Raw genomic sequence first — 17,626 nt, 5'->3', positions numbered from 1 at the left:
ATTCTCTTTCTTTTAAGATAAGCTGGGAGCCAACTTCCATTCCCTCTTCAACTTGAGGAGGGTGGTAAGCGACATTCTTCTATTAAAGAAGACAAGGAAAGTTGTCTTTGCTTATTGCAGTACTAAGGAAGGTTGTCAAAGATTAATCACACAACTGTTATAGAATAACCATATTCCTATTTAATTATATTAAATTTCCATACATGTATCCTCCTGCTATGTAGATTTCCAACTAAGCTTCAGCCATGTACATCTATATAAAACATTACTTGTCTCCTTGTAAAAACCAAAAATCAATAGATTAAAAAGGTTCCCTTACATGAGCTTATTAACCCTCCTAAGGTGAGCATTTATAAAGCAAATATACTTAAGGGAGGAAAAATAAAAAATAAGAAAAAAAGAAAACACACTAACTAATATTATCCAACCATTGTTATTTACATTATAACCTTTAAATCACTCCAAAATACTTCTATAATTAAGCATATGTTAATTAATATTAATTACTACCCATCTTTGATACATTTATAATTTGGGTTTGTATTGATGTAGAAATCTAAGACCTTCACTCAAGAATGTTTTCCATGATTGTAAGGTAATATTTGGTATGCAACAATGAGAAGTGAGAAAGGAAATATCATTCCTTTTTTTATTTATTAAAAAAATTATGTATTCATTTTGTTAAAAATAAATAATAATAATTCAAAACCAATAATTGCTAATACTATTTTATTTTAAATAATTTTTAAAACAAATAAATTTTAGTCTTCTAATATATAAATGAACCAAATTTCTCATTACATGCATACTAATTGATTGAAATTAATTGCTTAAAAAAACTTATATTTAGTTAATTAAAAGAAAAAGACCATTATTTATCAGATCCAATTTCTACACCAATAGTAAAAATGAAGAATTTTCTAATAATTATTATATGATCCTCATGTAGGTACTTTGTCCAATTAAGTGATTCATTATTTAAAGGTGAGAAATCAGATTTTTCATACTAGGTGAGACGGATTTACTTTTCTATTCCAATTCTTAATACACATTAATGAAATAAATGAAAATCACTCATTAATTTTATTTCAATAGAATGGCATAATCATGCCCATGATAGAAATGTAAAACATACTTGTCACATCAATAATAAGAAAATTAAATGTGTGAGATTGAAGCCAAAACCTAAGTAACTAGCCAAATTGAAGTCATTAATATCTTTATCATACTTGTCGTGTCCATGTATAACTTTCAACCCTTTCATTCTATATGTTAATTATGTTAGCTAGCTTTATGCATCATAGATCATTTGGTTCCCTTAAAATGCGACTTCAACGGCCCACTTCATTTTCATGATAATGAAAACCAAAGAAATTCCTAAATTAATTGATTTCTTGTATAATTTCTTAACAAATTATGTCAATTTGGCTACCATTTGATCAGTTAGACCCATTATTTACAAGCACTTAAATAAGGTTACCCATTTGCTATGTACATCATATACCAGCAGGTCAAGATAAACCAGAATATTTTGCACCATTTTGTCAAATGGTTATCCCATTTTCATCACTTGATTAAAAAGAGACTTGTTTGGAATTTTGATAATAGCGCCATAAGGTTATATTTTTATAGCAATAGAGGTTGAAATAAGGCAAATACATTGATCTAGTTAGTGAGAGGTTGGACTAAATTGTCCTTTAAAGGTCTGATGCTAGTGGAGGAAAAGCACTTCTGACAGATGCAAGTGTGTAGATGTTGAAATAAATCTCGGTTTATGATTGATAACATATATTGATTTAATAAAGGCAAATACACATTTTAAGCTTGATTTCACTATTAAATATATTTTTCATTTAGTTAATTATATGTTATCTTGTGTATACTCCATTTTTCATATTTTTCATTACTTGTTAATGTTTATAACTATTTTCATTAATAAAGATAATCTTAGAAACTTTTTGGGATATCTCGAATGTAAGGGTGGTATATGAATGAAATCGAGGGATCAAAGTCACATGAAGATAAATAATGTTGTCCTATTTTGATCAATAAAAAGTTTTAGGTTGGTTGAGAAGGTTAGAATATCCTAGTAAGTTCATTTCAAAGGTTTCCTAGGTTGTTTGTTTGTATATAATTAAAGATTATTAAAATTAGTAGTTAACTTAGAGAATAAAGATAAATTTTTTCTTGCTTTTTTGTGGAGTTTTTTTATCTTGTTTATAACATGATTGATTTAGGAGAACTATTAACGGTTATGAAGGTCAGGTTCAAGTATTATCTTACCTTACTCCACCTATCTTGATTATAAATATAATTAAATAAAAATAATTTAATTAAATTATTTTTTATTTTTCCATTTTTAATGCAAATAAAAGAAGATTTATTTAAAAAAAAAGTTCCCTTTCAAGTTTAAAAAATTAAAAATATAGTGTAGTGGGCATGGAAAATTCCCTTTCATGTTTGCCCCTAAGTTATACCCTTTAGATATATATATATATATATATATATATATATATATATATATATATATATATATATATATATATATATATATTTATAACTTTTGGATAAAGATCAAAATGACCATAAATAATCATGATAAGTTGGAATAAGAATGACCTCCAGAAGCTACTCCTGTTATCATACCATAGAAGAAAAACATCTATATATTCATGTGTTGATTTATATAAAAGGACAAAAATGATACCTACATAATCCATTTATCCTTTATTTAATCAAATTTATATGTGTGACATATTAGAAAGAGCTTGATATAGGAAAATAAGACTAAACATAAAATAAGAGAAATGCAAAATGATATTTTTGAAATATATAGCATTGGTTTCCTTCATGATTTGTAAATATTATCAAACAACCATTTTATAAAACCATATATTGCATTTAAAAAAGGCAAATCCCACTATTTAAGCTTGATTTCACTATTAAATATATTTTTCATCTTGTTAATTATATGTTATCTTGTGTATACTCAGATTTTTCATATTTTTCATTACTTGTTAATGTTTATAACTATTTCCATTAACAAAGATAACCTTGGAAACTTTTTGGGATATCTTGAATACAAGGGTGGGGTATGAATGAAGTGGAGGGATTAAAGTCGCTTGAAGATGAATAATGTTGTCCTATTTTCAACAATAAAACATTTTAGTTTAGATGAGAAGGTTAGAAATGTCCAAATAAGTTCAATATAAAGGATTATATTAGAGAAGAAAGATAGATTTATTTATTTATTTGTGTGTGTGTGTGGAGTTTTTTTTATCTTGTTTCTAAGATGATTAATTTAGGAGAACCATAAATGGAAATGAAGTGAATTTCAATTTTCTTTTTCCAAATTTGAGTTGGGTTTAGGTATTATCTTACCTCACTCCACCTATCTTATTATAAATATAATTAAATAAAAATAATCTAATCTAATTATTTTTATTTTTCCATTTTAATACAATTAATAAAAGAAGATTTATTTATTAATAAATTATAAATTGTATTTTATTAATAAGTTATATTTATTTTAAATATAATTTACATTTAAAAAAAATGAAAAATATAGTGTAGTGGGCATGGAAAATTCCCTTGCATGTTTGCCTCAAAGTTGTCCCCTTTAGAATTTATTTATTTATTTTTTCACTTTCGGATAGAGATAAAAATGATCATAAATAATCATGATAAGTTGGAATAAGAATGACGTCTCGAATCTACTCCTATTATCATATCATAGAGAAAAACATCTACATCTTCACATGCCAATTTATATAAGAGGACAAAAATGATAGATCTACTTATATATTTTTTATTTAATCAAATTTATATATGTGTGGCATATTAATTAGAAAGAGCTTGATGGAGTAAAATAACACTAAGCATAAAATAAGAGAAATATAAAATGATATTTTATATTATCGAACACTCATTTTATAAAACTATATATGGACAAGAAAGAGACACGTGTAGAAGTGTTTAATTGGTATGAAAAGGGTAGGTTTATTTCACTTCTTGTCCGCTTTGGATATGATCCATTGAAAGTTTGGGTCAGTTGTAGTCAGATGTTGAAATAAGTGTGTTTTTGAAAATCATTGTGCCTGGTCATCTTGCATTTTGTAATTAGCGATGCAAACAAGCAAGTGGTCCATTTTGCATCATCTGACAAATATGAAGTCATTTATGCCTAATTCCATGTTCTAATCCCTTTATGGGTTTCGCCCTTAACGAGTCGCTTATATGGACTAGGGTGCTCAAAACTTTAGCACTATGTTAGAACGGTTGCTTATTATTTTTCTAAAAATGAAGCTGGATGAACGAAATGTGTATGGATAAAAGACAAGGGTTTTTGAGGTAGGAAGGCTGAAGATTCTGAGTAAAAAGAAGGGTTTGATGCGAAGTTATTGACTTCAGGAAGATGTATCTGTTGACGACAATGGAAGGGTGAGGTGAATCGGGAATAAAGTGGGTGGGGATTTTTTCTTTTTCTTTTTCATTTTATGGATTAGGGTGAAATTTACTTCTTTTGCATTTTATGTTTGATTTGGGATGTCGATCTTGAAACTCATCTAAATCCATTTCTTTTATTGGCTTCAATGTATGATGCAAAAGGGAGGTTGGGAATTGCTTCAAATGGGAAACAATATGAAAATGAACATGATATTTGGGAATTCATATTGGTTTTTATTAGTTTGTGATGTTGATTAGGGTTCAAGGAGAGATTAGGTTAAGAGTAGGAAGAGTGTATAAAAGGACATTTTAGAGGGAAAATCTAATTAACTTTAGGGATGTTGACTAGATTATGGGGAGAAATGAGATTAAGAAATAAAAAGAAGAATTTAGAAGGGAAAAGATATTTGAAACAACTTCATTCCATCATGATATAAGAAATGGTAAAAATGTCATTTTATAATTTTATTTAAATACAATTAGGAGAAAAAGTTTGACAAAGAGGTTAATATAATATTTTGGAATAGAGGTAAATTTTGTAACTTAATATTTAGATGTGTCTAATAGTTTAAAACAAAGCAAAATTTTGTGTGATATAATGAAATTTGAGGAAGATAATCTCCGGTATAGAAAAGAAAAAAATTATCCTTATTTTACAGAAATTATTTGACAAGTGTACGTAATAAGATAGTAATAATACTACCCATCTCAAAGCTATAATCTTTCTAGGATCCATGCAACTGCCAAACCATAGCATACCATAATTAAACATAACCATATACATGTAGCCTGACTTCAGGTACTGTATTCTTCCTCATTTTTTATCTTCATATGCTCTAGATACGATTTTCCATCCAGCTTACGGGAGAAGAAATCTTTGCAGTATTTTTCCATGCCTACTTGTTTGAACAGTGGCGGATTTTGAGGATTTATCAGGCTGGGTGCAGGTTTAATCTGAGCTGAGAATTTGGGATTGAAGAACATGGCAATGGAGATCCTCTCTTTTGCTGCATTTACTGTTACCCGGTGCTCTATGCTGGTGTATACCCCGTTGCTCAGAATCTGCAAAATAGGAAGACGCGGAAGCTGGTAAAAAAGGGGGCATTTTTCCCCAAGTACTAGTCATTATTCGTTGTTGTGTGTGTGTTCTATTCTTTTTCTACCCCTGTATTATACTTTTGGTTTTAATGAATATTAAAGGGAAACACATGTCAGTGCCTGTAATCTCAAAGTGACAGCTCCACTAGTGCATAAAACCATGAAGCGTGGGGCTGCAAATGATATTTAATTAAAACACAAAAGATTTAAGTTTGAAAATGGTAGCTAGGGTTCGAAAATATAGAGCGGATTCCATTTAGCATTTTCTACTTTATTTTATTTTATTTTATTTTATTTTGAAAGAGAGAAAGGAGTCTGTGGGGAAACCTCGAGAACGTCTCCTACATTCACAACAAGAGCATCTGGAAGGAAGCTCACAGGGATCCAAACCCCATCCTTTTTAATTTGGAGACCATCCACTCCATTAATTTGGAGAAGGATGGTGATGCCGGATGCATCAGAGTGAGGCGTAAGCCCCATAACCAGCTCTGGTTGTGGGCATGGAGGATAGTAAGTCATCCTCACTGATTGCATCCCATCCTCAAACAACTCTTCCATCTCTCCTGTCTCCAACTTTAGGGCTTCGGCCATAAACCCTAGAAGCATCATGACTAGTTTCTGCAGCTCCGCTAAGTAACATTCCAAGCTATCCCTGCAGTTAAAGAAGAAAACATATATAAAGCTGAAAGAAGAAGAAGAAGAAGAAGAAGACGAAGAAGATGATGATGAGAGAGAACCTTAGCGATGAAGGGAGTTCTTGTAATAGATACGGCTTCCTCGTATGTATAGGGTTGGTTATCATATAAAACCTATCAGCCCAGTCAAGTTTTTGATCTTCTGACCGGATTGGAATAAGCCCGTACCCTTCAACATCACCGGGCCTCATCTTGTATTTCATTCTCTCTTCCAAGGGAAGTTTGTAAAATTCTCCGATCTCCGATTTCAGTTTCTCCACAAGTGAAGAGCTGACTCCATGGTTCACCAACTATGCATCCATGAACACACATCTTAGTTTCTGTATTGTTATTTGTCATTACTTTTTTCATATTGGATTTGGTTTAATATCTATATATGTCATGCAAGGTGCAAACGGATTATAGGGGTCTACTTCATACAAAATTGCAAGGGATATCACATGAGCCAAATCATTAATTTCTGAGTAATTTTGTCAGTCGCCCCAAATGGTCCTCTCCATTTGCCTGGACACAACAAAACAGCCCCTAAAGTTCAAGTGCAATACAGAAAAAACGATTAGAGATTATGGATGTTGAGAGAAACCTGAAAGAAACCCCATTCTTTGCATGTTGAGTTCAACTTCTCCAGCTCAGAACCTGCGGTTTCACTCATAATTAAATGTTTCATGTCAATGGTGGGGAGTAGTGGCAGGGGAGAGCTGGCTGAGAGAATTGGAGGCTGCGGATCATCCAGGATAAATGGCTGTGGGACTGCAGGGATGGGCTCTTTGATGAGCTCCTGAACACTTTGAATAGGAGCAGTACGAAAGCTTGAAGATTGTGTTGATGCCATTGCTAATTGACCTAATTTCAGTGACCTATTGAGCCATCTTAAGGTGGGCATTTATAATGCAAATATACTTGAGCAGCAAAAGCAAAAGTAACTGAACCGTGTCAAACCATTGTTACTCACGTTCCACCCCAGAATATTTCTAGAAGTACAAGGTGGTGTTTGAATACATGGATATTTTGTACTTCCAATGAAACATTCTTTCTATGCCCATCTATGATCCATGAAGACGGCTCGGTGCTCAAGATTTTTTTTTTTCCATGACCGTGAAACATGTGAACAATGTGAACAACTTGTACCGACATGCTAATCGTTTTTTTATTTAGCAAATACAGATATTAATGAATATCTAGTCGTTTGTTGACAAATCAAAAGCGAATAGCAGATACTTTTCAGCCAATGACATTGCAAATCGTGAAGGCCACCAGAGACGGCTAATCGTGTGGACTAAAGCAAATCAAATATTAACGACCCAATGTTTCTTTAAAAATGAGATTATTAGCGAGCAGTCAAACCACGACCAAATTAAGCTGCTGTCACACTCAAAATTATTTTTAATTAAACTATCATAAACAATAGAAAAATCATTGTTTTTTTCTTTCACAATTACGCCTTGGGCAGGTCTTGGTTGCAAGATGGATAGACGTCGTTTTCTCCTATTTAAGGCAGGAATTTTCTAAGCTTCTGCAGTACATAAACATGAGGAGTTTACAGATTTATCGCCAAACCATGCGGCGGGTTTTGACTAAATCAAAAAATATATATATATATTGAATCATGTGTGTGTTCCTGGTCAAGACAAACCTGTCTCAGGCTATATTTGTGAGGCCTATTATAAATCGTTGATCGGATGATATAGGCCGCATTTTTGAACAATAAAGGAATCTAAATGGAGTGGAAGAATTTTATTGAAGTGTCTAGAATAAGCATCCAAAAATGAATTCAAAATGAAACGTGATGGATTTGAATTGTCTAGAAACCACAGTGAATATATACATGACAAGTATTTTCCACATGTATACATAAAATAAAATAAAAAATCATGAGAAAATAAGGAAGAAGAAGAGTGACATTCAATCCAAAGAAACTCTTTAACCAATTGAAGTCATTGTGTTAGTTTCCCTCATCCTACTTGTCATGTCCATTTGGTCCCCCTTCATACATTAACTTGATTTATATTGATGATAAAAACTAGTCGTTTGTTTGATTTTTTGTAAAAAGAAATAATAATAAAAATAGTTAATAAATTGTTTTTATCTTTTTTCATCTTCAAACTTGCTTTAGTTACTTTTCTTTTTTATTTAAAGGTTCAATAATTCAAATGCATATAAATATTTAAATAATTTTAATTATATTTATTTTTATATTTTTTATTGCCAAATTAAATATGACAAAAAAAAACATTTTTTTATATTGCTTTTCTTTTACTCTGTATTTTTGGGAAACCAAACATAAGGAGATTCATAAAGTGATTGATTTCCTTTTTATTGGCAATTTAGATATCATTTGATCAATTATTACAAGGACATTATATTTAACAATAACTTAACGACTTGTTGAGCCCAAACCAGTAGGCCAAGGTAAGCCAGATTCTGGACTTCCCATTTTCATCACTTGATGAGAAAGACAGATTTTAAAAATAAAGCTTTTTTGAAAACCCTATATATCTTCCTCTTCCTTCCTTTCAAAATAAAATGTCTATACTTTGTATTATTAATTTTGAAATCCAATTGAATTAGTAGTGGAATAATGTTGCAGCCAGTTGGAATACAATTAATTAATTAGAACGGTTGTAAGTTAGGTTTGAAAATGATGGATGGGTAGGGTTTGAAAATGATCCCGAGCAGTATGGGAAAACCTCTAGAATGTCTCCCACATTCACGACAATTGAACTTGAGAGAAAGTTCACATGCATCCAAATCCATCTTTTTTTTTTTTTGAAGACCATCCACACTCCATTAGCTTGGAGAAGGATGGTGATTCCGGTGACGCCGGATTGAGGCGTAGGGCCCATGCATGACCAGCTCTTGTTATGGGCATGGAGGATAAGTCATCATCACAGATTGCATCCCATATTCCCATCATCAAATCAACAATCCTTCCATCTCCCTCTTATCCAAATTTAGAGCTTTTACCGTGAACCCTACAAGCGTCAAGGCAAAGTTCCTGCAACTCCGAGGAATAACAGTCCAATGTATCCCTGCAATAAAGAGAAGAAAACACGATGATGATGATGATGATGATGATGAGAGAAGCTCAGTGATGGAGGGAGCTCTGGCAATAGCTAGATGTGGATTCCTTCTATGGATAGGGTTGATTATCATCGGATTAGGGACATTCCATATCCTTCAACATCACCTGGCCTCATCTTGTATTTCCCTTGTAAAATTCTCTAATATCATGTTTCATGTTCTCCACAAGTGAAGAGCTGACCAGGGTTCATCAACTGTGCATAACAACCTTTTAGATTAAATAAGATTAATTATTATTTTTTTCCTGGTGCATTTTATGATAACCATATTAGACATGGCTCAACTGAAATATAATTAACATGATATGGGCCAAATTATCTCTCAACTTTGTAGAGAATTCACTATATCTATATAATTAAACACTATTTTGTCCCTTTTTTTTTTTTTTTTTGTAGAGAATTCACTATATCTAGTATCGAAGAGAAATATTTCTCTTGCCTCTACAATGACTGAAATTACCTGGTAGACTTTTCCTCTTCATGATACTGGTGCACTTACTCTTGTGTGATCATTTAAGTGCTTTAGATATTACTATAGACCCTACCTTCCATGGTCATTCTAAACATATAGAGGTTAATTATCATTTTATTTGTGGAAAAAATTAGTGTCCAACCCTAGCCGCTCATTTCCTTCCATCTAAATTACAAATCATAGATGTTTCTACCAAGGGCCTTCCTAAGAATTTGTTCCTCATGTTTCACTACATGCTAGGCGTGCACAAAATCCCCTACACAAGCTTGAGGGAGCATCATAATGTATGAAGTTTAAATTCAAAGAATAATATCTTCTGTTAAATTGGACGATTAGGATTAAAGTTAATATGACATTGTGATGCTCAAAACGAGGAAGAGAAGAAAAAGACAGTTTAAGGACGTTAATCCTCCTTTTTAAGTTTAAGTCAAAGTCAAGATAAATTTACAAGGAACTCGACTACATTAACCTAGATGATAAGTATTTGGGTTGACGTTTCTCGCTGGCTTCATTTGATCCAGAAAAGTATAGGAACAAGAAAATTAAAAAGCAATAATATTTTGAATTTCCTTATTCAATAGTATCTAAAACAAAAAATTAATTATATATATAACTTCTATTTTTCTACTCAAAATTCAAATAAGTCTTAATCTTATATTAAGATAATGTCATTAAGTTCTAATTCATTGTCTACACGTTTTAAATAATACGTACAATCATCAATCTACTTAATACAGAATTTTGGGTTGGGTGAAAAAAGAAAAAAGGAAAAACTCGTTATAGTATAGGGTTGCTTCATCCTTATGATTTATCATTGAAAGTATGGTATCAAATAGAGTAAAAAAATTTATAAAATTATGAATTCTATTTTCTTTATGAAAAAAAATTGTGAGAATTATATTATATGATCAAACTTATTTTTTTTCTATTTTCTTTTTAATCTTCTCTACTCCTTTCTACCCCTTATGATATCCAAGCCAAGCTTAGAGAAGCGGTGAATTAGTTTATATTCATATCCTAAAATTGGTGATGTGATATTTGCCCCATACCATAATCTAAATAGTAAAAGGATGGGACAATTAATTAGCATATTCCTCTATATTTCTTTTTATAAATATAAAAAAATCACCTTTAATAAAGTGATATCATATATAAACACTTTTGAATGTCATTGTTTTGTATGTTCTCCCATATCATAATCCCATTTATTTTTATTTTCATTCAATAATCTATATTTCACTACACATCTAATGACTTAACCGGGGAATTTGATAAATATCAATTTCATACCTTGATATTAATTCTAACAAGTAATTTCTTATTAGGATTTTCATGTTGATGTGAATTTTGAGCCTAGTATTATTATCTTAGTTAGGTTTTTCATGCACATGCACGATGGGTAATATGGGAACCTTGGGACTCATGGACTTGGCTAGCCCATTGGACCATTCCATTTATCTGATATAAAAACCCTAGGAAGTTCCTAGCTGATTGACTTGTGATTAATTTTGTATGTTATTGCCAAATTCTTGTTAATTATTTAACTCTAGATGGCGTTTTGTCACCAACAAATTTATCTCCAGGACACTTAAAATGATAGCCTTGCTTTGTTTGTAGGAACATTAACTAGTCAAACAATCTTGATTTGATTATGATTACTTTTATCAAATTGATATCTTGTTTTAATCACGTTATTGGAAATTGACGTGTTTGAAATTTAAGGTTACAAAATAGCTTATAAATGATTTTTTTAGATTGAATTAATTAATTATTTGGAGTCCAATAGGGCCAATTAATTAAGACCCAATGAATTAGATTAAGTGACCCAAGTCCAAGATGAGTTCAAATCACTTAAATTCATAAACAAATTTATATAAACTCTCTTAGGGTTTAGGGCTTGTAAATTAAGTCATTCTTTCATCCAAAAAGAATAGTGAAACTTAATCTCCACCCTTATGAAGAGAATTTCACTGTTCTAACGTGTCAAGGTCTAAGTGAGCTCTATTAGGTAGAAGATTGTGAGTTTTTCGAAATTTGCACCATTTTCTTCTTTATTTAGAGTTTGATTTAGGAACATTTTTTTTTTTTTTAAGGCTGGTGTTGTGAAAATGTTTACATAAGGCATAAATGGTAGAGTGGTGGTGTCCTGACACTTTCAGCCAAGGTTATGGGTCGAATCCTCATGTTGTATTTTATTTTTCCTGTTTTCCTCAATCCCACGTCGGAATGGCATGAGGAATAAAACAACTTTATATTGTTGGCTTGCCTAAAGTATGGAAGTGTGTGAGCGGCCCATGTTGTAGCCTACTCGCCCAACTGATTAAACCAGTCAATCTGGTCCTCGAGCACTCAAGCGTTCCTTAGGGAACGTGTAGCGTGGGTTTTAGGGTTTTTATGAGTTTCTAACCCTAATTTTTTGTTGTAAGGGTATTTTAGTAATTTAGTCATTTTTGGATTCCAAATTTTATTAACAAAATTTGCAACAAAATCCCTAAACGCCACGTGAAAATTTAATTAATTTTGATATTTATGTTTTTTATACATTTGTTATCCATGGTATGTTAGGCATAAAAAAACGAGTTTCTAGTAAATCTTGACAAGAAATAAATTTTCACAAAATATTACTTTTTTCATTTAGAAAGTGCAAGAAATAAAGAAATATTTTTTTATGGAATGATTTTAAGAAAGGATTTAGATCATTTTTTTTCTTTTTTTCAAATTAATTCTTAAAGATTTTATTTTTAAATTCTTCTCAATTTTTTGAGATCTTAAGAAATTTTTTTTTTTTTTTAGGAAAGATCTTATTTTCCAAATCTTTATAAAAATACATTTTTTCTTATTTTCACAAGATTCCAATTCAAGAGAATCAATGTTTTTGGAAAATTAATGATCAGTAATTTATTATTGAGAAGATTAATACCAAAATGATTTTGGAAATTTAATAATGTTATGAGAATAAGATTCTTTTAAAGTGGGTTTCAAGATAGAATCAATTTGAAATAATGTCTGAAAAAGAGAGTTTTATATTTTAAATTATTTTTAAATAAAATGCTCTCATGTAAATTTAAATTTCTTTTTAAGATTATTTCATCCTTTTACATTGAGATTTCAATTTAGGAAATAAATATTTTTGAAAATTTTCCATAAAGGATATTTTATTTATTAAGAAATTACTAAGGTTCAAGCCCTTAATTATTTTAAATGATCATTTGGGAAAGAGCCTTAGCAAAGTCTATAGTCTCAATTATCAAGCTCATCTTGATTTTGGACCATCACCACTCTAATGGTGGGTTGGGTCCAAGGAACTAAAGGATATTGATTTTACATTTGAACAAGACTAGACACATTTGTAGTAGACATCCTAATGGTGGGGTTCCTCACTCGGTAGCATTGTTTTCAAAGATAATAATTGCCCAATGTGGTCCCACTTGCATAGTCTAAGAGTTAAATCAAAAGGTATGTTGATTTATCTTTAGAGATAAATGAGGTAGGTAAATCAATGTGAAAAGGTCTTTAACTAGTAATAAGATTAAGATCTGCTCAATGTAGACTTGATTTTTATAATACTAGAATACCTAACACATAACTAAGAGCTCTACATTTTTTAAAATTTATTTTTGCTTTTATTATGAATGCTTAGTTATTAATGTATGTTATTTATTTTCTACAACAACAATTACATAGTATAATTCAATCACCCCATTCTCACAAGTAATAAATTGATTGACCTAACTATGTTGATTGAAAAAAAAAATTGGACAATTCTCATATTAAAGGAGCTAAAATGGGCAACTTAGGAATTTGTTCCCAATACCTCTAATGAAAAATCCTTATAGGAAGAGAAGAATACATATCATAAATGGCATAAAAGTAGATAAGAAATCCAATTGTATCATCTTGGATCTTTGAATGATTTGTTGCAATGGTAGCATGTGTACGTCTCATTAGTCTACAAGAAATGTTTGGTGACAAGTGCAAGTCAGCTAGATAAGCTACCCTAAGGATTATCACGAATACTAAGATGAAAGAAAGAACTCTTACTAGAGATTGTATGACACATATGATTGGACTCTTTGACAAGATTGAGATCCTTGGAGCTAAGATCGATGGGAAAACCAAGATCACTATGATCTTAATGTAAGGAATCTTGGATCTCTCTGTTCCTTATCCCAATCTCAAGTTAGGTGTATAAAACTTTTCTTAGGCCTCTAGATCCTAAGCAATGAAAGCAAAAACAACACGTTTAACAATAAAAAAAAAAAAAATCTAGATTTGTGCATTGGAAAACTTTTCTTGTGATCTAGATGTTCCAGATCAATTTCCATCCAATGAAGACTCTAAAATCATGGTGATCGTTGTAGAATTCGTCTAACCAATGATCTTCCACCTAATCTCTCCCTCCATGGGTTTTGGCATGAGAGAAAGGTGGGTTTCTCTTTTTCTCTCTCTTTTTCTCTCTAGAGGGTGGCTAGTCCTCTCTCTAGAGAACAATGGTAAAAAGGGCAAAAACCTAAACCTTAAACCTTTAAGGGGGTTTATATAAGGCTCCTTGTGGGCTTAAGTAATTTGAGCCCAAATTGGGCTTGGATCACCTAATCCCCCATTGGGGTCCTAAATAATTAATTAACCCTAATGGGCTTCAATTAATTAATTAGTCAACCCACTAATCAAAAATACAATTCATAAAATCTAGTGCAACCTTATGTTTTTACTAAAACGCCTTTATGCACACTTATAAATTACATACCTAAAATACCCTCAAAGTGTGCCACCATGAAATAGGAGCTCGAGTGGGACCATTAAGACTTATAAGAAAATATTGGCTCCCTTATAATCCAATTTTGAAGTTGACTCAACACTTCACTAAAGAAGGTCAATTGCACTATAGCATCCTATGAAATTACAAGACAAAATTCGAGGATGTGATCTACTATGCATTGCATGTAGATTCCTCATGAATTCGTGTCCGTAATCTAACAAGATAGTGTTATCAATCCATTAAGATTACCTTTTAAATCCTTAAGTTACAAATTTCTCTATTATGTGATCAAATAGCATACTCTAGCTCCAAGGAGCATATGTCAAATTCCACCAAAGGAATTACTGTGACCATAGATTTTGTGATCACACATGCCCTTTAGATCACCGAATGGGACATGTTATCTCAATCCTATGAGATATTATGGTGTCTCTATTAAAAATACATGTTGCCACCAGCTTCAACTATCAATAATGACCAACTCATAAGGAATATGACTAATTTAAGATATCGTTCATAAGTTAAAGTCCCCTGTCGATTTTAACAAAAGCTCAGTATCCTTTTAAGATTAAGAGTCCATACAACATAGTAGCTTGGTGAATTATAACAATATAATAGTTTTACATTATGATTCATTGTAAATTATGTTCAATATGTAACCATACACATTATTGCACTTATATATCATGGGAACCTCATCCCAATGGTTAAGATAAGTCATCCCTCAAATTAGGAGGTAGTACATTATAGTCTCTAATGGATTGCCCAAATCCTTGAATTGATTGTAAACAACTTATCATCTTGTAAGGAACCCATGAATTCTATCATCTGTGTAACTCCTAAAGTACCCAAGTCATGTATAATGCAAGTGTTATGGATTGAATGAGCAAATCAATGTCAATACATAAAAAGGATAGCCAAGGGATAATGAAATCTAGCCTTACATCATGTCATGTTTTTAGGGGCTTAATCCCAACATTGAAAGACCTTATTGGATTCCTTTAAGCAATTCAAGATAAACTATTCTATGTCTAAGTTGTTGATGAACTTTGCTTGAGTTTATGAGGGAACACTAGATGGTTGGGGGGATCTTCAAAGATTAAAAGGATTTTCACATGACAATCAAGGGTTCTTGAAGATCTTCTACCAAGAAGAAAAAAACATAGGTGTCTTAAAATGTTTAGTTGACTCAAGCCCAAATTTCTTACATATTAATTCCCTAGTATATTTTGATTGAGATAGAAAAATTCCATTCTCAAGTTGCTTGATCTGCAAACCTAGGAAAAAAGTTAGTTCACTTACTATGCTCATTTCAAGTTCCTTTTCATCTCCTCAACAAAACCAACGGCAAATCATTAATTCAAAGTAATTCTAAAAACATGATCATTAACATAAATTTGTGTTATAAGAAGTTTAGAATCAACCTTAAGTACAAATAAAGTCGCATCAAATCCCCCTCTCACAAAGCCTTGTTTCAAGGGGTACTTAGTGGTAAGCCTCTCATACCAAGCTTTAGGAGCTTGTTTGAGACCATAGAGAGCTTTCTCTAATCTATAAATATGATTAGGAAATTTAGGATAGGGTTGCTCTCCATATACCTCTTCACTTAAAATTCCATTCAAAAATGCACTTTTCACATCCATTTTATATAACTATATGTTTTATGAGCATGATAGCTATGGCTAGAAGTAACCTAATGGACTCCAGACCATGGGGTTAGAGATCGTAGAATACAAATCCATTAGTGAAAGAAAAGTAAACAAATTTACCTAGTAGGTGTTATTCTTAAGTCTTACTCCTCGATACCCTATACTAGTCTTCACATTCGCGACTAATAGTGCAGTGCACCTAATAGATTACCTCATCACCTAAGGGGATGCAGATATCTCACAAACCTAAAGAATAAGAATCACCAAACATTTGAAATTTTTGGGATGTGAGAAGGTTAAAAATTAATTTTTTTTCAAAGTTTTCATAAATAAATAAACCAAAAACCCTTATGACACAGTATTTATAGGAAAATTTTCCAATATACAAAATCTAGAATTTTCCTAAAAATATTAAAGGAATTACGTGTAGAATTTTAAAGAATTCTATTTTGAGTGCTTGAGTGCTCTAAGGAGCCATTGAACGCTAAGTGCACTACTTGAGCGTTTGTGTAGATTTTTAAGATCAATTTTTTTTTTGTCTTAGTTAAAATCTAAAGACGGTTTAATATCATAAATTATCAGTTTAGTTTTTTTTTGGATCTCTCTATACTTATTTATGTCATTTCGGGTATATCGATCACACAATAATGTTGAATGTTCAATGAAGAGTAAGATACAATTAATTAAAAAGTCCTAAGTCAAGATATGGAACAAATTTGCCAATATATGCTAAGTAACATGCTGCATTAATAGTATTAATTTTAGGAAAAATGATCAAAAAGGGTGGTGAGACATTGATAAGGATTCTAAAGAGTATAGGTTATTTTGATAAGCCAAGAAATGTTGGAAAAAAAAAAATACTTTAAAAGCCATGTGGGAAAATATTGGGTAAGAACACCACCAAGAATACCCCTCAAAACACCATGTTATGGTGATGTGGCATGATAATCCATAACAATATCACTTTTTTTTTTCTATTTTTTTTTTAATCTCAAACATTTCAAACCCCACGTCCAAAACAAATTGGGTTACTGGGCCACAACAATATCACGTGACTTTTAAGGTGAATTTAAAAATAATTGTTTCAAGTTAAGGTGCAATCAGAGATTGAAAAATCAGAAAATATCGCCGATATTTCAGAGAAATGTCGGATATCGGGCGGCACCGAAACGATAATCATCACCGATTATCGATCGATGGAAAAATCGGTAAAAAATCGGCAAAATCGTCGATATATCAGCGAAATATCGGTGAAACACCGATAAATTGGAGAAAAATCGCGAGTGGATCTGACGCGCGGAGCAACCGGAGGAGAATTTCAAAAAATCGCCAATATTTTGGTATTTTTTACCGATTTTTCGGAAAATTTCCCGATATTTCCTATCGGTCCAGCCCGCGCACAGGATACAAAATCTGGCTCAAAAATC

General features: G+C 31.5%; 1 protein-coding gene across 1 annotated transcript; it reads right to left on the bottom strand.

Annotated features, from left to right (window-relative positions):
* Window positions 1-5,081: 5,081 nt before the first annotated feature.
* Window positions 5,082-7,074, bottom strand: LOC117924339 (protein SRG1-like). The gene is made up of 4 exons (XM_034842952.1): window positions 6,823-7,074; window positions 6,282-6,529; window positions 5,872-6,196; window positions 5,082-5,508 (listed from the first exon to the last, which is right to left on the bottom strand). Exons 1-4 carry the CDS (start codon window positions 7,069-7,071, stop codon window positions 5,242-5,244), a joined length of 1,089 nt encoding a protein of 362 aa, XP_034698843.1. The 5' UTR covers window positions 7,072-7,074; the 3' UTR covers window positions 5,082-5,241.
* Window positions 7,075-17,626: the final 10,552 nt, after the last annotated feature.

This window comes from Vitis riparia, chromosome 10 (assembly GCF_004353265.1).
Source record: "Vitis riparia cultivar Riparia Gloire de Montpellier isolate 1030 chromosome 10, EGFV_Vit.rip_1.0, whole genome shotgun sequence".
Taxonomy (NCBI): domain Eukaryota; kingdom Viridiplantae; phylum Streptophyta; class Magnoliopsida; order Vitales; family Vitaceae; genus Vitis; species Vitis riparia.
The sequence above is the reverse complement of the archived record's forward strand: the minus strand, read 5'-3'. Positions and strand labels throughout refer to the sequence as shown.